The 22,523-nt window shown below is 45.7% G+C and overlaps 2 protein-coding genes and 2 non-coding genes across 24 annotated transcripts; 2 read left to right on the forward strand and 2 right to left on the reverse strand.

Annotated features, from left to right (window-relative positions):
• The first annotated feature begins 1,566 nt into the window (after nt 1-1,566).
• LOC122870234 (PRELI domain-containing protein 1, mitochondrial-like) lies at nt 1,567-8,903 on the forward strand. Of its 7 annotated transcripts, XM_044184286.1 has the most exons (6): nt 1,573-1,702; nt 2,965-3,095; nt 3,693-3,918; nt 4,053-4,166; nt 5,901-5,979; nt 6,142-8,903. In XM_044184286.1, the coding sequence occupies exons 1-6, from the start codon at nt 1,631-1,633 to the stop codon at nt 6,252-6,254; spliced, it is 735 nt and encodes a 244-aa protein (XP_044040221.1). In that variant the 5' UTR covers nt 1,573-1,630; the 3' UTR covers nt 6,255-8,903. The 7 variants fall into 7 exon arrangements, with proteins under 7 accessions (XP_044040218.1, XP_044040221.1, XP_044040217.1 ...); XM_044184282.1 differs by lacking the exon at nt 5,901-5,979; XM_044184287.1 differs by lacking the exon at nt 4,053-4,166.
• On the forward strand, nt 2,314-2,385 carry trnag-ucc. The gene has a single exon. It is a non-coding gene; the product is annotated as a tRNA-Gly (tRNA).
• On the reverse strand, nt 3,433-3,504 carry trnag-ucc. Its single transcript has one exon. It is a non-coding gene; the product is annotated as a tRNA-Gly (tRNA).
• LOC122870153 (butyrophilin subfamily 1 member A1-like) lies at nt 8,357-21,636 on the reverse strand. 15 transcript variants are annotated; one of them, XM_044184029.1, is made up of 14 exons: nt 21,256-21,635; nt 19,932-20,208; nt 19,189-19,247; nt 18,077-18,283; nt 16,313-16,396; nt 15,919-16,056; nt 15,785-15,829; nt 15,236-15,253; nt 15,136-15,150; nt 14,851-14,928; nt 13,814-13,898; nt 13,467-13,584; nt 12,341-12,479; nt 8,357-11,251 (listed from the first exon to the last, which is right to left on the reverse strand). In XM_044184029.1, the coding sequence occupies exons 1-14, from the start codon at nt 21,347-21,349 to the stop codon at nt 11,112-11,114; spliced, it is 1,497 nt and encodes a 498-aa protein (XP_044039964.1). In that variant the 5' UTR covers nt 21,350-21,635; the 3' UTR covers nt 8,357-11,111. The 15 variants fall into 15 exon arrangements, with proteins under 15 accessions (XP_044039964.1, XP_044039963.1, XP_044039974.1 ...); XM_044184028.1 differs by having other exon boundaries at nt 16,313-16,399; nt 21,256-21,616; XM_044184039.1 differs by lacking the exon at nt 21,256-21,635 and adding an exon at nt 20,563-21,243 and having other exon boundaries at nt 16,313-16,399.
• Nucleotides 21,637-22,523: the final 887 nt, after the last annotated feature.

Genomic DNA, 22,523 nt, shown 5'->3' on the forward strand with positions numbered 1-22,523 from the left:
TAATTGATTTTAATTGATTCGTTACCATGGCGATGATGAAAGCGATGGAGGAGGAGGGGGTGAAATATTAAAATTAGATTTAGAAGTTAATTTGTCACAAATGCAGCTGAAATGAAAACATCTTGCAGCGTCACAACAGATCTGAGTCTGAGAAAAAAGGTCAACATCCGCAGAATAAAGTTAGATAAAATCCATTATTGGGGGGGAAGAAAGTCCCATTTTGAGTTATGAGATTAAACCAAAGTGTTTCAGAAAAAATAAACTGGTTTTGTGCTCGAAAACGAAGTAAAACAGCTGCTGTTGCTTCAGTCTGAGATCAGAAAGTCAGGGTTGGTCCAGCTGATGCTGAACCACGTGCTCAGACGTGCTGAAGCCGGTCCAACACAAGCACCTGCCGCCGCCGCCGCCTCTTAAAATGGCTGGTGGCGTTACGTTTGTCAGTTTTTAACCAAAACCATTCATGCATTGCTTTTTAAAACTACTTTATTATTGCAGCTTGTTGCTCATCCATTCACTGTCTCGCCGCGTGTGAAGTCTTCTCCTCTGACTGCCAGCTACAGGTGAGCAGCAGAGCCCTCAGGTGACCATGTCACCTGGGCGAGGCGTCTCTGACTCGGGTAAAGATAAGGAGAACGAAGAAAACCGGTATAACGGAAATAAAAGCCCGGTACTGAAGCTGGTGAGTCACAGTCCAAACTGGGACCGTGGTATTGTGTATCATTATATCGTTGTGTTTGCGATGTCTGTCCTTACTTACCTGCTGGACCCGTTCACGTACAGTCTGTGCCTGAACCAGTCAGGACCAGCGCTGCAGCCAGGTGCCTGGACGCAGCATCGCCTCCTGCGCAGAGCCCGGGGTTACTTCCAGGAGCTGCAGGAGAAAAAATGTGGAAACCAAAGACAACGGCTAACCTGCTTCGCCATGTTTCGTTAAGTTCCCGCTGTGCAAACAGCTACAGGGGCCCCACGGGGGGCCCACAGGGGGCCCACAGGGGGCATACACATAAAGCTATATGCAAGGAAAAGGTGCCGACTAGAGGAAGAAGCGTTCAGATCCTCTACTGTTCAAATAAAAACACATTAGTGTTATCAGCAAAATGTACTGGACAGTAAGAGTACTGCCTCTGCAGCTGAAAGACTCCCGGCTCTGTCACATTAATAAATATTATGCTATTTGATCATTAGCACCGATGCATGTACGCAGTATTTTAATGCTGTCAGGTCAACAGGTAGCTAATCCTAACTTCATTTGTGACAATGCATTTTAGTTTATAAACTGTGAAAGCTTAACCTGCAAAGTACCAACAGCTGTCAGGTAAATGTAGTGCAGCTTGTTGTTGGGCGGATGTACTGAGTGTCCTGCATCAGTTTCTCCGCGGAAACAAATAAAAAAGGTAAACCGGGATCCAGCAGGTTTACCTGCGACCTCTGCGGTGGTTGGGGCTTCACTGCTGAAGGACACAGAGGAGAAAGTGACATTAATACATTGAATCCGTCCTGCACGGAGCTCGCCGCACTCGTCTCCACTGTGCAAACTGGTTCAAGCTCGTCACCTGGTGGGGGAAAGTGGGAAGTGCACGCGTGCTGTTGTGATCACCTGACTCGAGTCCATGTTTGCTTTCTGCCTCAAATGTGCAGCCCCGCCGTGTCTCACTCATGCTGCCGCTCTGCAGTCTTCCAGGCTGAAAACCAGCGGCTGCAGGTACGTCTGCTCCCCGGTTAGCCTCAGCTTCCCCCGCAGCTACAGCCAGCCTGGTGGGGGCTGCCGGCCAACACGCTGCCTCAGCGCCGGGCAACGGCTGCTGCTGATGGGGACAAACACTCCAGCCCCTATCGCTGCCGCGGCTCACAAGCTAACTAGCTAGCTTAGCTCGTGAGAGCCGTTGGTTTGAATTAGGTCCTAAAATAAATAATTATAATAATTTTAGGTTGTTTAGACAGTTGAACACAAACACACGACACGCACATGAGCTTGTTTTAGTAGCTAGCAGGCAGCTAGCAATGCCGTGTAATAAATGTTAAAGTCAGCTAACGTTAGCTAGCGCTCGGGGTTAGCCAGTTCAACTCTCGCGCTGGTTAGTGGGCGGTTTAAAGTTAACTAACCAGAACCGTTAACTGACACAACGGACCAGCAAAAGAGAGCACGGTCGTCTCATATCCCGTATGGCCATTTAGACCAGTAACGTTAGCCGCCATTAAACCATTTAAATACAATCCGGCTCTAATAACGTATAAAATTAACGTATAAATTGTTTACCGATATGACGGCAGTTTTGCCGCTAAAACAAGATGGCGACCCTGCTGCTCCTACAGGCGTTGGTGGTATAGTGGTTAGCATAGCTGCCTTCCAAGCAGTTGACCCGGGTTCGATTCCCGGCCAACGCAGTTGCTTTTTTGGCACATTTAAGACACCAAAACTGCCTTTTACTGGTTTCTTATGTTGGTACAGAGTTATACACGGTGACGGGAGAAGTTATATTGCTTATTACTTACGTTAAAGTAACAATAACTCAGTCCGTTAGGAGTAAACATCACAACTTAAAAGGTCATAAAAACCCCTGAGCATCATTTTTAGTTTGTTTTTAAAAAGTTAGATATGAACTTAGATGCAGAGGGAAGTATTAGAGCATCTATCTAAACAGCTGCAGCTACCAGTCACGTCATTAATCATTATTAAGTTATTAATGAAGCATAAAATCGTTATCGTTGCTGATTTTCTCTGTTTAATATCACCGTGAACTGAATATTTTGACATTATACTGAACGTTGGACTCACTAAAATCTGTTCGCACTTGAATTTAAACGTCTTCTCGCGGTTGAAGTGGTGGGTGAGTTGTACTTACAGCGTACGCGACCCTGTGCTTTTATTCACACTACCTGGAATAAACAAAACAATCGCTGGGAAACCAAATAAATGAACAGAAAATGCAAAACACTCACGAAACCGTTGCCTTTTCCCCGCAGCTCCCGATCGAGTCGGCCCTGAGCTGCCAGCGTGCAGACATGGGGAGGCATTTCCGCAGCGAGGTCGACATCAAGAGCCCGTGGCATCAGGTGCTGGCCGCCTTCTGGCAGCGCTACCCGAACCCATACAGGTAACACACACACACACGTTTGTACTTCTGTACCTGTGAGGTCCCTCACTGACCCCCGATTGGAAGCTGGAAAACAATCATCCCCCTCCCCCGAGCGCACAAACCGAAATTATTATTAATTAATATTATTAATAATTATATCAAACATTAACGCGATGCAGCGTCCAGAAATGTCCTGGTAGCTGCAGCTGTTTAGACAGATGCTCTAATACTTCCCTCTGCATGCGAGTTCATATCTAACTTTAGAAACAAACCCGTCACCGTGTATAACTCTATACCAACATAAGAAACCAGTAAAAGGCAGTTTTGGTGTCTTAAATGTGGCAAAAACTGCAACTGCGTTGGCCGGGAATCGAACCCGGGTCAACTGCTTGGAAGGCAGCTATGCTAACCACTATACCACCAACGCCTGTAGGAGCAGCAGGGTCGCCATCTTGTTTTACAGGTAATGATGTCATTATCAGCAAACTTCTCGTCCCCACTTTCCAAAATGTCCTCAAGCTGTATTTATACTATAATGGGTCCTCACAAAGATAGACGTACGAGAGCACACACACACACACTGTGTCTCTATAAATGTGTGTTTTTGTGTGTCAGCGCTCACGTCCTCACCGAGGACGTCCTGTACCGCGAGGTCACCCCCAGTAACCACCTGTTGTCACGGCGACTGCTGACCAAGACCAACCGGCTGCCGGGCTGGGCGGAGCGCGTCTTCCCCGCTCACATGGCCCGGGCCGTCTACGTCCTGGAGGACTCCGTCGTCGACCCGCAGTCCCACACGCTCACCACCAAGACCTGGAACCTGAACCACAACGCGCTGATGGTGAGAGTTTCACCGACCTGCTGAGTGTGTGTGTGTGTGTGCGTGTGTGTGTGTGTGTGTCAGAACTGATTCGTTTCTGCGAGGAACGCTGAGGAACGACGTCGCGTGTCTCCGTCTCCGTCTCTGTGTCTCAGACGGTGGTAGAGCAGTGTTCGTTTGAGGAGGACCGCAGTCGGCCATCTTGGACCAAACTGAGGAGGGAGGCCTGGATCCTTTCGGCTGTCTACGGCCTGGCCCGGCCCATACAGGTGCACGCACACACACACACACACACACAGGTGTGCAGCCACACACACACACAGGTGTGCAGCCACACACACACACAGTAACACACACACACACAGTAACACACACACACAGTAACACACACACACACAGTAACACACACACACACACACACACACACACACAGTAACACACACACCCACACACACACAGTAACACACACACACAGTAACACACACACACACACACACAGTAACACACACAGTAACACACACACACACAGTAACACACACACACACACACACACACACACACACAGTAACACACACACACACAGTAACACACACACACACACACACACACACACACAGTAACACACACACAGTAACACACACACAGTAACACACACACACACACACACAGTAACACAGTAACACACACACACACACACAGGGTTAGATAATGACGTCTAAAACCTGATCCAGACGGGAATAACATCACATTATTATTATTGTCTGTAATTTAACTCGTCGTTCATGTTAACCCCGGTGACAGGACGGGACCTGGTCTGTAACAGACGAGGACTGTCAGCAGGACAGGGACTGCAGCCTCCTCAGGGGGGCGCCGCAGAGCTGGAGAGAGGCAGAGACACTGCAGGAGGTGGATCTGAGTCAGAAACCTCCTCCTCCTCAGAGTCGTAGCTCCGTCAGGTCTGAACTCGCAGACGTGAAACTCACGTCGAGTCGTTCAGCGCGACTCGCGCGTCCAGAGGACGTCATCGTCTCTGACGTCCGTCCAGAATAAACCTCCAGAAACCAGCTGAGACGCCAGAGAAGGAAGCGGCTGCAGAACCTGCCTGAGAATCCTGCTGTTTCTAAGTTTCCTTCAGTCTCGCAGTGATCCAGAGACAGCTGTCTGTCCGTCCACGGGTCCACTGCAGACAGGAGCTGCTGACTGCTGGTTCGGCTGCTCTGATGGGACAGTTTGACCGCATGTGGACAAATACAGGCCAAAAACAGAGACACATAGAGAACAGAAGTACGGGCTTTAACCTTACTGTCGTCGTATTGGTTCCCGGTATGTTGGTGTTAGCATCTGTCAAGATTAGCAACAACACAATGGACTTCCTCCATTTTAACACAAAAGTCAAATTTCACATGTTCATCCAGAATAAACGCTTTCACAGTTTACCTGATTAGTGGTAATGAAGGATATCTCATCTTCAGTACAACGGGTCAAATCTAATATTGGGTTCTTATATTTAATTAATGTATTTATTTAAGTCATAGTCCCACAGCATAATGTATAATTCTGTTGTACTGGTCTTGGCCCTCATACTCAGGTGTCTGACTGTTTCAGGGATCCACTTTAAAATACGAGTGCGTCGCTCCGGACGGGATTATCCGGACTCCCCCCAAAAAAGCGCCACAGGAAGTGATTCCTGCCTGTGGCCATCGAACTTTATTGATATTTATTAATACTCTCTGCTGTGGAATATCCTCCGTCTCATAATCTGGTTAATCTGCTGCACGTAACTCATTACTACCTCTAAATCCACTTGTACTTAGTCTGTCTTGCCTGTGTTATATTCTGATTTGTTAGTGCTTCTCTTCCTGTGTGCGCTGACGTGACGGCGAGCTGCTGTAACGGCGGTTTCCCCCTCGGGGATCAATGAAGTGTTTCTGACTCTGATCAGCAGGCGACGCCCCCCTTTAGAGGCATAAACCCGGTCTGAACTCCTTCTGTGTCTCTGCCAGGAGTTCGGCCTCGCCCGGTTTAAAAGTAACCAAGCCAAAGCCGTGAAGGGGCTGGAGTACGCTCTGTCCAAGATACAGAGTAAGACGCACACACACACACACACACACACACTCTTACTATACCTGTGAGGACTCTCTCTGCATTACAAGCCCCTAAATGTTGGTCCTCACTAAGATGAAGAGCGCACACACTGAGTAACAAGAGGTAAACGTGCTATCTGTTGTCGTTTATTAACTGCAGCGGAGGCCCCTCCTCATCTCCATGGCGACCAGGGAGAGTCGTCAGAGAAGCACAAGCCCCTCCCACCGCAAGCCACGCCCACCTCCACCCAGAAGCCCAAGCAGTTCGTCTGAGCGTCCTCTGACTGGCATCCATCGGATCGGGGTAGTCCTCGCGGAGGGGGCGGGGCTTCAAGTCAACCTCAGCCGTGATTGGCCGCTTTGTGAAGTCCTCAGAGATCAAGTGCGGCTTTTAAACGTTAGTTGGTCGTCGTCTTCTGAACTCCAGTCATTCCCGGGATTCAAGCCGTCGCAGCAAAAGTTCCTTTCGCGTGATTCATTTAGGTTTTGTTACTTAAGAAAAGGTCAAAGAAATCTTAAATTTAGATTTTAAATGAGAAGTTTTTCTTCTTCTTCAGGATTAAAGTTTTAAGTTTTTCTGACATTTTTAAGCCTCGAAGGCCACGGCGAGAATTTCTTCGACGACTACTTTTCCTCTCCTGTTCCTTCCTTTCAGCTTTGTTAACGGACTCCTCACCTTTACGATGCAAAGTCATCAGGTAGAAGATGATCACACTTGTGTTTGTATAAACGAACGTCACTTCTACCAAAACCTGTTGCAGCATTTCAGTCGCCGTCTGTTGCTTCTCCTGACTCCAACAAACACAAACACAGCACGTTAGCTTTATTAATGTAGATTCAGCTGCACGTTAGCTCCTCTTCCTCAGTGAACCCCCTCTGTTTCACGATGAAGATTGGATAATGCCTGCCTGCCGAGCAGAAGCACTTACTGAGTCCAAAGCGAAGCTCGCCGACTGAACCGTTGCGAAACAGACGTTTAGGCTCTGAAACGCAAACAGATTCTCGCCGTGACCTTTAGCGGCTCCGTAAAGCTGTTTTCAGTTCCTCATTTTTATATATTTTTTTTTTTTTACTTTTTTAAAAAATTATTTTATTTTATAACATTTTGCAGACGTTTCGTTGGAGGGACGTCTCGCCCGCTGAATGAGTTTCGTCGGTTGCGTCAGATCAGCTGAGTGAGATTCTTGTACGGTTTCATTCTCCGAACACTTCCTGCTGTTTTCCCTGCGTCGTCGCCCTCTGCTGGTCAAGCTCCCCCGGAAGTAAACTTGAAAGTTATAATCCTTAAGACCTGGTTGACCTGGCGACGCGGTTACCGTGGTAACACCAAGTGCGGTTTAATACGGCGTCACGCAGCGGTCGAGCAGCTTGATCGTTACGATCCCTGGCGCTGCGTTGGGATGGAGAGATGTTGTATCAAACGCAGGTGAAGCTGATCGCAGGCGGCAGGTGTCAAGACGCGACACATTCCCACTTCCTGTGCAGACAGGAAGTTAAAAGGCAGAATAAAGGCGTCGGAGCTCGGCCCTTGTTGCTAGGATGCATAAACAAAACACCTTTAAAAGGAGTCCGCCATGTGAAACACGAGTCGCTTCGCTGCTGCTTTAACTAACCTCACCTGTGCAGGTAACAGCGGAGGGGAAAGTATGTGGTGGTTTCCACTGGGGATTCTCAGGGAACACAACCTGAAGGGGGCGCTGGAGAGCTTACTGCTCATATTCACCTGTAGAGACTCACGTTCTTTCAAACAGCAACCAGCAGAGGGCGACGTCATACGAACCAAACCTGAACCAGGTAGCGGAGGGTGGAGTCTGGACCGGCTTCACGGTCGGCGGTGACTTACAGATTCATGTGTGGCGTGTTTTCAGGTTCCCTCTCCGGTCTGGAAAGTCCTTTAAAATGACTCTCCCTGCGAGGGGTCGCGGTCCTGTCGGATACTGAGAGTCAAAACTTTGTGAAACTGAATCCAGCGTGTCGGGTCTCAACAAATCCAGACCGACAGCTGCTGCGTTCCCTGTAATGCTTCTTCACAGGTATGCTAACAGCTCTTCAATTAACCAGTTAATTAAGCCGGATGAACCGACGGCGTTCAGTTTACGCAGACTTAAATTATGGAGGATATTTTTTTTACCCAGAATTTAAAAAAACACAGAAAATAAACTAATATTTTAGCACTCAGGATGAAACTGTCGTTTAACAATTTCCCCCGTTTTACATTTAATTATGGCCCGATTATCCAGATCCATACAGAATTCAGCTGATCAGTTTCATCTTGTGGATCATTTCTGACCACGTGTACCAACAATAATAAATAATAATAATAATAATAATAATAATACCGCTGGCGTAATCGCAAGTAAACCAGATCAGACACAAACTTTTTACACTCGTCTTTAATTCTGTGACAGCAGTTTAGTTCGTCATTCCTCTCTTTACAGCTTATGCATAAAACACAGGAACGAAATATAGTAGTGCAGTACATAAGGACATGAAGACAGATGAAGACGAGCACAGAATCGGGGCAGCAGACTTCATAATGTGAGCACGACTTCATTCTTTCTAAAGCATTTTCGTTCAGACATTTAACAGCGACTGATGTTTCCAGGAGCAAACGCAGGAAAGACGTGACCCAGAAGGGTGCGAGGACGTCAATAAGACAAAAACACTGAACAGAAACACATTACCTCCTGTACACGTAACTCCGACGGCACTCACACACGTTCACGTTCTTTAACTTTGGTTACCTGAAGGTTGTTTTTGTCTCCTTGAGTTATTATCAACCTACAAATGTCGCTGTATCCGCATCAAAAGCTGCAGATTCTTGGTTTCTTCTGTTAATTGTACAGCATTTTATTCAACACTGATGTTTCTGTACTTTGTTAAAAAGGAATAAAAAACAAGTCTGAAAGTATAAATATAAAATGTTTTTGCTGCTCATTGTTGTACGAAGCCTGCATAGTGTTTTTTTGCTATATTTCAGTGAGTGCAGACCATGTGGACGCACTGTAAAAGGTATAAACACTTTATTACGTCTCAGAACTACTGAGCTAACTCAGCAAGATACTAGCAGTGCCTCCAGCATGGAGGTCCACTTCAGAATTAGCTTTTAAAGCTTTTGTACAATCATCATACAGAGTGTTTCCAGCTCTGGTCTCTACACCAAAACACTGAGTTGGCAAGTAAACTATTCAAAAAGGCACCGGTGTAAATGGTATCACGCTAAACCCAGCCTCTACTAGCTACATTAGCGAGCGTGCTAATCCGATCTGAGCGCGAGTCTGAGATTCATCTGGTCAAACGTCATTCAGCAGCAGGTTGTAACTTCAGAGTCGCGGTTTGATTTCCCCCCCCCCCAGACGTTTGCCGGAGTAACGTCGTGCTGAGGTCAAATTCTGTTGAAACGGACAGAAAAATGGCTGCCAGAGAAGGCGGACACACGTCACATCGGGACCTGGCTTGTGCCGAACTTAGTAGTAGTTTCAACATTGATTCACAGGTTTAACCTCAAGGAAGCGTCTCAACAGTTCAGTCTCAACAGTTCAGCATCTGGGCTCAAACATTTTGTCCTACGAGACAAAAATCAACCGGTGGGTTCCAGACACCGAACTCTGCAAACCAAACACCACGTTTGTACAACGTGTCCCGAACTTTACAGGTTGTCGTCTCTTCAGGACACCGAACGTAGCGATCGACGGCAGTGCGATTGTCTTTACGCACATGTAGCCTCTGAACCCGTACAGTAAGTGCACAAACATTTAAAGGGCAAAGAATAAATCCTTCCTCTGCTACTGACCTTGAAACATGTAAAAAAACAGCTGAACTTTGGTTAATAAATGTAAACACACTGAAATGTAACACCATTAAAAGGCCTTCATGGTTAAACTGGAGCGAGGATACGAGCTGATCAACGAGGATAATAACGGAACGGTTAGAGCTGAAATGATTCGTTGATTCACTGTTTTAAGTCTGGGGCTGCAATTAAACACGAGTTTCAATTAATCTGCCAGTTTCTTAATTAGTCGTTTGGTTTTTAAAATGTCAGAAATAACCAACAACGGCATCAGTTTCCTGCAGAGTCGGCTTGTTAAAAAGGCTTCTGTTGTCCAACTCAAAGTTTACCAGCAACATTTTTTTCCTTTTAATAAACAACTTGAACGATTAAATCGACAACTAATCAATCAATAGACTCTGTTGCTTCTAAGCCACGCATTCCCTCCAGTATTTTCTGCTTCTCAGTTTTACGCGACTGTAAACTGAATCTCTTTGACAAAACACGACATCAGAAGACGCCACCTTGGAAAACTTGACGACATCTTTAACTGTTTCCTGACGTCTCACAGACCAAATCAATCGGTTCATCGAGGAAACAAAAACGGCAGATGAAGCGGCAATGAAAATCATCGTTAGCCGCAGCCCCGTGCTACAAACAGTCCGTGATTACTAGAACATACAAACTAAATATTCACGTCTGAGGCGCCGTGCTTTGACAAGTTTGACAGCTCCTCTGTTGCCGTCGGTCGTCGTGTTTTGTCCATTCAGCGCCTCACTGGGAAGCGAGTCAAATTTGATCTGCGCACAGACTTCTTGTACTTCACGTGGTCGTTATTTGGGTTGAAAACACTGCGCGATGAAGGTGCCGAGTTGTTGCGCTGATGGACGTTTGGCTCCGAGCAGAAACAGTAACTGAGGACGTTCAAAGCTTCACTCACCAGTTTTTCGGAGCTTTGTGCGATTCGGGAGACAAACGCGACGAAGTGATAAATATAATATGAGTTTGAGACGCAACACATTTAAAATGACTTAAATATTAATACTAAATTGGTAAATACTGCTACAAGTTAAAATTACAGATATAATATCAGAATAAACTGAAAGGCAACAGTCAAAAATTATTAAACACTAAGTTTGTTTTTTGGATTTCCCCTCCTTCAGATCTGTGGCCAATGCAGCCATTTTGGTTTCACACGCCACTTCAGGTGGACTCGGTCTGATCTCGCCATACAGGCCCCCCTTTACCGTAAATAAGCAACACTTACGAATGGACGTTTAAATACTGAGGAAGACGAGCAGATTAACGGAAACTCTCCTTAAATACCAGGAACACGAGAAAAGGACCTGAGTTAGAAACATTTAGAAGCCGTTGCGGGCGAACCACTTCGCTCTGGCGACCACGTCACTGGCGAAGTCCTTGTGCGGCGTCACGCTGTCCACCTCGTCATACTCCAAAGGGATGACTTTGTCCTCACCTGCGATGTAACAAGCCAGCGCACCTGAAACAGAGAGTGAAGCGGACGCTCAGGTACGTGAACACACGCAACACAAAGCTCTAACCAGAGAGGCTTCACTTGGACTTCCCTCAACATACCGCAGCAGGTGACCTGCCTTTATCAGTCCTACATTTCCCAGAACGCCTTTGGCCTACTCCAACAGACAGCGACTGCAGAACTTAAAGGAATAGTTCGACATTTTGGGAAAGACGCTTCACTTTCCTGCTGAGCGTCAGATGCCACTCTCGGTCCGTGAAGTATGAAGCTACAGCCGTACAGAGCTCTGCAGGCCGCTACGTACCGGACTATTTCCTGAACAAGTAACTTCCTGGCGTCTCAGCTGGTTGCCTGGCAACTGGTCTTTAAAGCACATCACCCGCTGTAAAACTTAAGTGTCGTCGTCACACTTGGATTTACGGTTTAAACAAGATACAGCATGTTAATCTGTGAGCTGTAGAGCTGCTGGTAGCTGGAGTTTGTTACCTTTGGACAGCTAGCCGTTTCCAGTCTTTATGCTAAGCTAAGCTAACCAGCTGCAGCGTCATATTTACTGTACAGACATGAGAGTGGCATCTGAACATCTAACTCTCACGGCCAACATTTGACAGCTTTGTGGACTCCATATGCCTAACTTTGTTTCCTCATGAATTTAGTTTTTTAAATTTGTCCTCAGCGGTAAACATTATTAATGTGAGCATATAAATTCACTGTCAAGTGTGTAAATTACTTTATTAAGGGTACAAAATCAGTATGTTGAGCCACAGTTTAATAATTCACGATGTGATTTGTAATTTTTGTTTAAAAAAAAAAAAGGCTCGAATTACAAATTTGAAGGGATGAATTTATGAAAATAGTCCCCTGACCAGAAGTTACGTAGCTTTAAAGCGTCTTCAAACGTCTGCAGTGAAGCTGGTCAGTAAAGTGGCCACAAGTATGAAAGTAAGATCCAGGTTGTTAAAACAAAAAAAATTAATAATTTGTGAATCTAAACACAACTTTAATTATAAACAACAACAATTAGTGAAAAGAATTCTGTAAAACTGTGACGTCCTGTTCGTGACGGCTCAAAGTGACGAGGAGCCACGTTCTTACCTTTCAGCTGCTGCTCTTTGGTCCAGTCCCGCTTCGTCCTCCTCATGGTCTTGACGAGCTGGATGAGGAAGGTGACTCCCTGGTCCACGTGGTCCTTGCTGAACGGGTCTCCTTTTATCGCGTGGTAATACTTACTGATCTGCACCAAAAGGGACACAAATCAACACCAAGTCCTCAGTGCAACGTGCTTTAGGTTTTTACGGCTGGAGGACGTAAACCGGACCAGTGGTTCCCGGACACCGTTTAACCACGGCCCCCCTTCAGCGTACAAGGTCAGAACATACAGAAAAAGGAGCTTTGCAGCTTTTCAGGCTTCAGGGACCTGAAGTAGGTAATGAAATCCACCCAGATGCCAATTTTAAAAAGTTTCCCATCTAATGATGATGTGTTTTCACTGTTTAAAGTTTCTGTACCAATTCAACATGAACTGGTTGAAAGTCACATTTAAAGACATTATAAGTACACGGAGTGAAGATAACAAAGAAATAATTAATGTTTGTTTTTTAAATTTGTAATAATTGGCTCTGATTTAGTAAAGAGAGGGCGTGTTATCCCCACACAGCAAACTGCTCCACTTAGTTTGTGATTCATTTCATGTTCACACGCTAAGCAACATGTCCGTTAGGAAACATTAACACCAACAAGCCATGAAATGGTGAAAACCTCTGTGTTCCCGTAGTTCAGCTGTGGTGTTTCACAGTGACGGATGTCGTGGTACTAGCCAACTAATCCAGTGGTATCGAAACTTCACTGCATTCGATCCTTTCTGCACCCACATCTAGAAAACCCCCCACAACTATTTGCACGGTTTTGCTGGCAGCCAATCACCGCAAGCGTTCCTCAACTTGTGCGACGTGTGACTGCACATACAGTCTGTAGTGGTGAAGTCGAGCGCTGCGTATTTGATGGATCAGTTCAGCGTGCCGAGGTGCCACCAAAATCGAATGAAGTTGTATCGGTATCACTGTGAGGGTGCTGGTGACGGACCAATCTGCTCTGTGATAGGACAGGGAGCAGGGACGAGTCCTTTCCACTAGTTAGTCTGTTGCCAAATGTGACTGAATATAACAATCAGTGCTGACCCTAAAAACCTGACTGAAGCACACACACACACACACACACACACCTGCATGAGGCCGAAGCAGTTCGGGTCGCTCTTTCCGTAGCCGTTGGCGCTCAGTTTGGTTCCAGCCTGAGACTGTCGGGAGATGATGCCGGCGATCAGGGCGGGGTGGACACAGAGTCTGCAGGAGACCACAGCGACTGTCAGCGTCCGTTATCAAAGATCAGCGTTCAACGTTAAACAGCAGAATTAGCATCTGCTGTGGCGGGAAGCTTTAGAGCCGAGTCAGACAGCTCCAGTGTCGACGAAATACTAAATCCTGAGAGTCAGTCGTTGATCTGGACGCACACTGTGGATGTTTAAAAACAAGTAAAACCCCAACATTGCACCAGGTTTCTGTTAGTACATACGCTTCTCCCACGCTGACGAGGTTCTCTTTGTACTTCAGCATCTCCTTCAGGTCTCTCTCTGCCAGCTCGTTGGAGGCCACAATCCCTGAAACAGTCAGACACCTGAGTATGAGGGCCAAGACCAGTACAACAGGAGAATTATACATTATGGTGTGGGACTATGACTTAAATAAATGCATTAATTAAATATAAGAACCCAATATTAGATTCGACCCGTTGTACTTTAGATGAGATATCCTTCATTACCACTAATCAGGTAAACTGTGAAAACGTTTATTCTGGATGGACATGTGAAATTTGACTTTTGTGTTAAAATGGAGGAAGTCCATTGTGTTGTTGCTAATCTTGACAGATGCTAACACCAACATACCGGCCTGTTTGGGAACCAATACGACGACAGTAAGGTTAAAGCCCGTACTTCTGTTCTCTGTGTGTCTCTGTTTTTGGCCTGTATTTGTCCACATGCGGTCAAACTGTCCCATTAAAGCAGCCGAACCAGCAGTCAGCAGCTCCTGTCTGCAGTGGACCCGTGGACGGACAGACAGCTGTCTCTGGATCACTGCGAGACTGAAGGAGACTTAGAAACTGCAGGATTCTCAGGCAGGTTCTGCAGCATCTTTCTTCTCTGGCGTCTCAGGAGGTTTCTGGAGGTTTATTCTGGACAGACGTCAGAGACGATGACGTCCTCTGGAAGTGCGAGTCGCGCTGAACGATTCGACGTGTGTTTCACGTCTGAGAGTTCAGATCGTAGACTGTAAGGAGGTGGAGCGTCTCCTCTTCCTCCCACTGTACAAAAGTGAAGCCAAAATATCCCGGATACGCGAGCTGCCATCTTGCGCTGGTGAAACCCCCTTTTTCTATAGCATCAAATAACTAATAACGACCTAAACTGACAGAAACCATCTTTAGGGAAAATTTATGTGACGTGTACTTTGATTTATGTCCCAGTTAAGTTACAGACGAGCACAGTGAGGATTTGATCCCCCACCTCCACCTGTCACGTTCATCCCGTCTGAATGGGGCTTTAGTGAACTGACCTCCGCTGAGCAGGTTGTTTGCTCTCGCTGTGTCATCAGAAGCTCCCTTTGTGTCCACCTTGGTGAAGTCTCCGTACTCTGAAACGCAGAAGACAGACACCGTCACACCTGTTCATCGCGGCCTCTGGGTAAAGTCTGACAGCTGTTTTAGCGTCCTGCGAGCTCTACTTTATGTAACCACAGGTGCGTCACTCTGTATTTCATCGCTAAGACTTTACTGAACTACTTTGCTCCCTGGTTTAAAAAGCAGCCTTTCTTTAAAGTTGCAGACTAAACAGCGCTCACCTGTGTATCTCTGACCTGCAAACAAACAGAAAACAGCCGTTTTAGTCGCCGTCTCAGTTTCTGCAGATGTTTCTGATCAGTCTTCAAGTTGAGGACTTACCTCCGAGCAGCAATTGTTCTGAGGAAACAACAGTCAGCACTTTAATCATCATGATAATCATTTATCACATCTGTTAAAATATATGCATTTCATACAGGAACGTAAACTGTATGATAAAGTCATGAAGAAGTTCTGAATTATCGAAGCATTTGTTTGGAATTATTTAAATAATTTGACACTTAACACGTTAAAAAACACAGATCAGATTAAACTGTTGAACTCTAGTGAATAAGTAAGTAAACACGTACAGAATTCATACAGCTCTTGAATATAAGAGTATAATGAATTACAAGCGTGGACTCGTTTCTTAGCACTTAGATAAAACACGTCTGACCTGGAACAACACCAGAAAAATCCAGAGAAAAACCTAATTTCTCGACATTATTAACAGACTCCTGATGAACTGCAGCAAAGTGGTTTTAAATATCTCAACTTCACAGAATACGGACTAGGAGTGACGGGATTTGAATGTTACTCTTCTTCTATGTGGTCTCGTGGTGGAAACCTGCAGAACTTTGAGTGAAATGGGAAATAAAAAACAAAGCTGACCTTGTTCTCCGTCGCTCTGCTGTGCGATCAGTCTGACGCAGAACACTGAAACAAGGAAAACACAGACAGGAAGTCAGACCGAAGCAGTGGCGAGCCGTCACTAACTCGGCGTGGGAAACACGGCAGAGACCGACCTGTCAGACGATGCAGTAAAGAGCGCAGCTTCTCGATCGTCGGCACCGGAACCACAAAGACCACGACGCAAACCAGCGCGACGGCGACGACCAACACGAAGTAACAACCAAGTCCTGCCTCCGGGGGATCGAACTCATCTACGAACAACACGACAGGAAAACGTGACGCTGCAGCCTGAAGCGCGTGCAAAACTACATAAACATAAAGAGGCGGGAGCTGCGACGGTCGTTAGCTGTGGCTTCGATTACGCTGTTCAAGAGAAATTAGTGAAAACTGTCAACAACTATTAGATTTATCGTCACACTCCTACGACACTGTTGGACTCTTTAAAATAAATAAAAAGGATGAAGCGCATCAGTAATAATAAAAAACAGGTTAATATTTGATATTTACCTGTGACATAAATCTTGTTCTCGCTCGCCAGGCTCATGCCAGGTATTTCCACTCTGCAGATCAAGGTTCCATTTCCTGTTAGCGCTGCTGTTAGAAAAGAGGACAAGAAGGGTTAAATCCACTTAAATATTAGAGAAGGAAGCGGCTGCAGAACCTGCCTGAGAATCATCATGTTTCTGAGTTTCCTTCAGTCTCGCAGTGATCCAGAGACAGCTGTCTGTCCGTCCACGGGTCCACTGCAGACAGGAGCTGCTGACTGCTGGTTCGGCCGCTCTGATGATGCTAATTCGACTACAAATAAGTATTGAACGCGTCACCATTTTTCTACCTTTTCACCAGATGTTGGTGCAATCCACACATGCAGAGAAATCAAACCGCAGACGTCCATAAATTAAGTTACGTGTTATAATGTTAAAAAGTACTGAACACGCTTACTGAAATTCATTTAATCCTTCGTACGACAGCCTCTGTCGGTAATGACGGCTTCAGGACGCCTCCTCTGTGGAGAAACGAGTCCCGTGCATTGCTGAAGAGTGATTTTGGCCCGTTCTTCCACACAGACAGTCTTCAGATCTCTTCTATGAACTCTGACCTTTAGTTCTTTCCACAGATTTTCAGTTGGATTCAGGTCAGGTGACTGGCCGGGCCGTTCTCTGAAACCAACAGAGTTTCCTCGGCCGTGTGTTTGGGATCATTGTCTCGCACCCTCGTTTCATCTTCATCATCCTGGTAGACGGCAGCAGATTTTTATCAAGAATGTCTCTGTACATTTTTCCATTCACCCTTCCTTCATTATATATATATATCCAGAGAGTTCAGTTTATATCCTCCCAGTATGTCACAGGCTTGTCCAAATGTTGTGCAGCAAGCTTTAAACGAGCTTCAACATGCTTTTTCTTCAGTATTGCACTCAGCCGCCGTGGCCTGTATGCACGCTCACCACGCAGCAAGACTCCATTACTGATCGTTTTCTTTGAAACAGTTGTACCTGCTAATCCCAGGTCCTTCTGAAGCCGACCACAAGTCCCTGGCTCTCGAACACCTCTTCTGATGATTCTTCTCGCTCCTCCGTCAGGACTCTTGCGAGGTGGCGACCTGGTCGTGGCCGGTTTATGGCCCCAGCAGTGCTCACTGGGACAGTCGGAGGTTTTAAAATCCTTCTGTAGCCAACGCCAGGTCTTCAGAGAGCTCTTTGCTTTCGCCCATCATGCCTTTTTGCACCTCCCTTTCTTCATGTGTTCGATACTTTTTCATTTAACATTATTACACGTAACTTACTTTATGGACATCTGTGGTTAGATTTGTTGTTACCAACATCTGGTGAAAGTTTCACGTCAGTAGCACCTTCAGAAACATATCTACTGAGAAGAACGGTGACGTGTTCAACGCTTACTTTACCTGCTGTGCAGGCTTAAAAAAAACAGGGCTCAAGTTGTAGCTTACAGCTAACTCACCGAAGCCACGGCAACATCCCCCAAAGCATTATGGGACTTGTGGTTCTAAAACACACAGCATGATTATCAACCAAACTGCAGTAAGTCTCTTAGCTCACAGAAATTAAACAGCTGGAGCGAGGATCGCAGAAATCAATGATTCCAGTTTCATCATGCTACAATTTAAAAAAGCCCAAATACTGCACGTTAGTTCAATAAGGACTTCTGTACTTTCCTCGCGTGTTGCTGTTGTTCTACGTGTAAATGTTAAATCTTTACAAGACAAATAAAATATTAAAAAAGGACAGAAACCGTGAGTTAGCGGAGCTACCTTTAGCCGCTGCCACGTTAGCGAGCGCCCTGACAGAGTGGAGGCCGTCCGGTCGGACTGCCGACGCCGTCTCAGCCGCCAGGACGTCTCCGCTGGCGTCCAGCAGAGAAATCAGCGGCTCCGGGCTCCAGCCGCTGGACTCGCAGTACACCAACAGCTCGTTGGCTGGAGTCCGCCGGACAGACATGTTCACCTCCGACACCTGAGCTGGAGACAAACACACCGGACGCTGCAGCAGACGTGTGCATTATTAACGTCACGAGCTAATCAATAATCAGCGCTGCTGTATGTGATAAAGCTCCAAATGAATTTCTCTCAGCTCACAGATTAAATAAAGAATTAAGATTAATAAATTAACCTTGACACGTTCTGAGTTTCTGTATTCAGGTTTTAAAATACGACATAAATATATTTCGGTATTCAGATTTTTTACTCGGCGTTTAGTTTTTTCTTTGACTTTTTAAAACCTTAGAAGTGAGTTAATTAAAGATTAAAACAGATTGTTTTCAGTTGTAATCAGTATAATTTACCTCTTTTAATTGATGTGATGCATGCGCGTATGACTGGATTTAACTCGGAATATTTTTGGCTTGCCGTGCGCAGGTGACCTCTGACCTCTGTCGGAGGTCTTAAACCACTTAGCAGTGTGTTTTTATTTAAGACAGGCCTCTGTTTGGGACGGGACTCGTGTTAACTGACGTCCCGACCCGTCTCATCAGAAATGTTAGAGGACGCGGAGTCTCTGTTGGCTGGCGTCTGGAGTTAACGCCTCCATGTGTGACTTTGGGTCTCACTGAAGTTTCCTGGGACCAGTATTATATATGTGAATATTCGTTTTAAGACAACGGAGACTAATGAGAGCGTTTTCTGATTCACCAAAATAAAAAAGACTGACCTAAAAGTACAAACAGGATGTAACAACTCTAGCGCCACCATCAGGCCGACACGTTAATTTGGTTTGTGACCAAATACCTGCAGAGCTCATGACGTCAGCCTCAGCTGCACTTTGTGCTAACTAGCAAACGCTAACACGCTAAACTAAGATGGCGAGCATTTAGCTCGTAGCATTCGGCGCGTCAGGGCAGCCTCACGGAGCTGCAGACTCTTCTTACCGACGATGAGAGACACAAGCACTTCGTCCTCCACAGACGATCCTCTCAGAAGGACACACCTGGACCAGGACGGCGAACGAGGGGAAACAAGAAAAGATAATTAATTCACAGTAATAACTTACAGAGTGAACCGAACCTCAAACACACCAAGAGAAGAAGATCTAAACTATAAACATTTTTTTTATTCAGCCTTGTAACGAGTGAGATTGTGACAAGTTGGGCTACACCTTTTCCCAACGGGAGTTAAACAAACTTAGGGTTTCTGAACCCCACCTGACGGCGACTCCGCCCACATCAACATCCCTCAGGGGGGGAAGTTCAGCTGCTGTTTATTTTCTGTTGTTTGGGTCACAATTACCAGTTGACCTCTGCTCAATAAAAAGGACAACACGGCAGTTTCCTCCCCGCGTTACTTCCACGTGTTCGCTCAGAGCGGACTAACGACCGGGACGACACGAGGTCCACGTGATGCGATTTTTAAAAAAAAGAACAAGTCTGCTTTCCCCCCCTGCTATATTTACTTTATAACCTCATGTTTGGCCCCAAACCAACAACACGTCAGTCCGTCTGACTTCCTGTCCGTGGCTCTCAGCTCCGAGCCCATTGGTTCCTGCTCAAGAGCTTAAAAAAAAAAAAAAAAAAAACACCTCACGAATGTTTAGTTTCTTTTAAAATCAGACCAACAGGAGGATCTGCACATCCAGAAGAAAGGCAGACTCACACCTTAACACCACCTCAGGTACCTGTAGGTGCCGCTGTCCCGCCGCTGGACACCGAGCAGCTTCAAGGAACCGTCTTCCATTATGGCCGTCCTCCTGAGGTACTGCAGCGCTTTCTCCTTCACAAGCTCTTCGCCATTGCGGAGGACATGAACTATCAGCGGGGACGGACCGTCTACCCGGGACCACTCCACCGCCATGACGCGGAAGGGGTCGACAGATGTGGCCAGGCGACACGGGAGGACGGCGTCTTTGCCGGCAGCTGCAGATACTCGCCCAGGTGAGGTGTGCAGAGGCAAACCTGGCATTAACCAATCAGAGTTTAAACGCAGCGATGAACCTGCTTCTGAATTACAGCAGCAACTAACAATTATGTCCATTATTGTTTCATCTGTCAACTATTTTCTATCACATTTATTTATATAGCATATTTAAAAAACAGTTGACCAAAGTGCTGCACAAATTAAACCTATTATAATTCCCCAGAGCCAAAGGTCACATCTTTAAATTGCCTGTTTTATTTCCAAAAAAACCCCCAAAAAGATATTCAGTAAACTTTAATTTATTTGAAAAATGACAAATGATTATCAAAACAGTGGCATGTACACGTGTTTAACTGTGTGTTTCTCAGTGAAAACGAAAGCAAAACACACACTTAATCACAAAAACAGCTGGCGTCGACAGAGTCCTGAAAGTCCTTCTTGGAAACCAGCACGCAGCGATTTCTGACTTCCTGACTGTGACGTGACATCCGGCACTGGGCCCGTTGCTAAGCAACCGCTGTTAAGGCGACAAAGTTTAATATTTGTTTCTTTATAAAAAAGCTTATATAGATATATATATAATCTGCCGAAACATTATCGTCGACATGTGTAACTTATTTCTACTGTCTGAATCGCCGTGAACAGGTTGGCTTGTCGGGCCGAGTGAGCCACACGCTGATTAGCATTTGTTCGCCAAACTCCATTAGCAAATCTAGCATTTTAATGCTGGTATGCTTGCCAGAAAAGTAACGTTCATGGTAGAACACACACTTTCAACCTTACCACATATAATGCAATGTTATCACTAATACGGGATAGAAATTATCTACAGTGACGCTGTTTTATTTAACGCAAATTAACAAAAAAGTCATGCTTCCTGCTGCTGTGTACTATCGGAACTAACGGCGTTACGTTCCTGAAAGTGTATTAATGTGAGTGAAGTGCTGCGTGCACCCAGCTAATTCTTAAAATGACGTTTTCAACAGGTGCGTACGCCTGCTTCACATTCTTACTAACGTCACTGTATGACTACTTCAGCTACAGACCATCCATGTTTTGCATGAGCACGTTGTAAACACACTGACCTGACGCTGGGGGGGTGACGCTGCTGAAAAACGCCACCAAACAGCAGCAGAGGAAAGTAAATCCCGGTGGCACCATTTTGAGAATAACGCTCATATCGTTTCGCTTCTAAGGAAGCCGAGAGGCACACATGCGCTGCACGTGGCGCATTACAGTTTGCACATTTAGTAACGGCGCTATTTTTACGCAGCAGTGTGAGGAAAATGACGCAAAGTTGGGGAAAAGAAGTCGCATCTGGGCATGCGCAGAACCGAGTCACATGAGTTATGACGTTTCTTGTGACTTTTTGACCTTTTGAACTGTTTGACCTCTTCACCCTCCAAACCTGAGGGTGTAAAAAATGTCAATATTCTGGCTGATATTCTTGAAGCACATGTTCTTCATGTCTTGTGCACATTTCCACGAGATTCTCTATTTAGCGTCTACGATATTAAACACATCCAATTTATGTCATACTTCTGCTCCACTACATTTCACAGCGACATGGTATATTTCTTTTTACTGCGCTGTAGTTCCTTTGATTTCACATTAAAAAAAAAAACCCACACGTGATCGCCGTATTAAATCCGATGTTACAGATTAAAGTTTTGTGTCTGATTGGACCAATCAGGATGAAGCTCTGCTGGGGTTTACGTGAGGTCATCGTGTGCCGGCAAGAACAACAAGCTGCAAAACTGACAGGAGAGATTTTTTATCGTGTGCACAAGATTTAAAAAAAATAAATAAATAAAATCAGCATCTTTCAGGACTTTAAAGGCTCCGTAATTTAAAAGTGTCCGTTTCGCAGAGAGAGTACTTTTGATCCTTTAAGTAATGCAGTTTCAGCACTTTCTCCACCGCAGGTTAGGACACATCTGCAGCTCTCAAGTTCTGGCTGAGAGATTTCCAAGATGATGAAGGAGATAAAATGCTTTCACTTCTGGTCCTAAAAGTTTTTGGCCTGTCGGGACTGATTTCCTCGCCCTGATAGATACGGGCCAGGACTAAAACCTGTCCTGACCTCAGAGGTTAACGTTTACAAGCAACGAGCAGGAAAACACTAAGAATTATCTTATCTGCGATTCAAAATAGTTAGATCACAAAAGCACCTTGGCAGCAAGTGCGTGGGACGCGAACGGTCCAGAAAAGTAAAGTAGTTAAACGTTAATAACAAAATCCGTCATTTAATTATTAGAGAAATTCACCTTGTTAGCAGTGTGCGCTCCCTGGTGTTACATGTTAACGGATATCTGAGATTTAGGTTCGGATGTGCAGAGCAGGACTCGGAGCT

This window comes from Siniperca chuatsi, linkage group LG22 (genome assembly GCF_020085105.1).
Source record: "Siniperca chuatsi isolate FFG_IHB_CAS linkage group LG22, ASM2008510v1, whole genome shotgun sequence".
Lineage (NCBI taxonomy): Eukaryota > Metazoa > Chordata > Actinopteri > Centrarchiformes > Sinipercidae > Siniperca > Siniperca chuatsi.

Bases quoted from the DNA above. Each gene is read 5' to 3' on its own strand.
- LOC122870234 (XM_044184282.1), top strand. From the start codon at position 1,631: ATGTGCAGCCCCGCCGTGTCTCACTCATGCTGCCGCTCTGCAGTCTTC. The intron at 1,703-2,964 runs GTACGTCTGCTC...TTTTCCCCGCAG, and splicing joins CTGAAAACCAGCGGCTGCAG to CTCCCGATCGAGTCGGCCCT. The intron at 3,919-4,052 runs GTGAGAGTTTCA...TCTGTGTCTCAG, and splicing joins TGAACCACAACGCGCTGATG to ACGGTGGTAGAGCAGTGTTC.
- LOC122870153 (XM_044184028.1), bottom strand. From the start codon at position 21,349: ATGAGCGTTATTCTCAAAATGGTGCCACCGGGATTTACTTTCCTCTGC. The intron at 18,284-19,188 runs GTAAGAAGAGTC...GTTTGTCTCCAG, and splicing joins GCTTGTGTCTCTCATCGTCG to CTCAGGTGTCGGAGGTGAAC. The intron at 13,585-13,813 runs GTATGTACTAAC...GGTCTCCTGCAG, and splicing joins CTCGTCAGCGTGGGAGAAGC to ACTCTGTGTCCACCCCGCCC.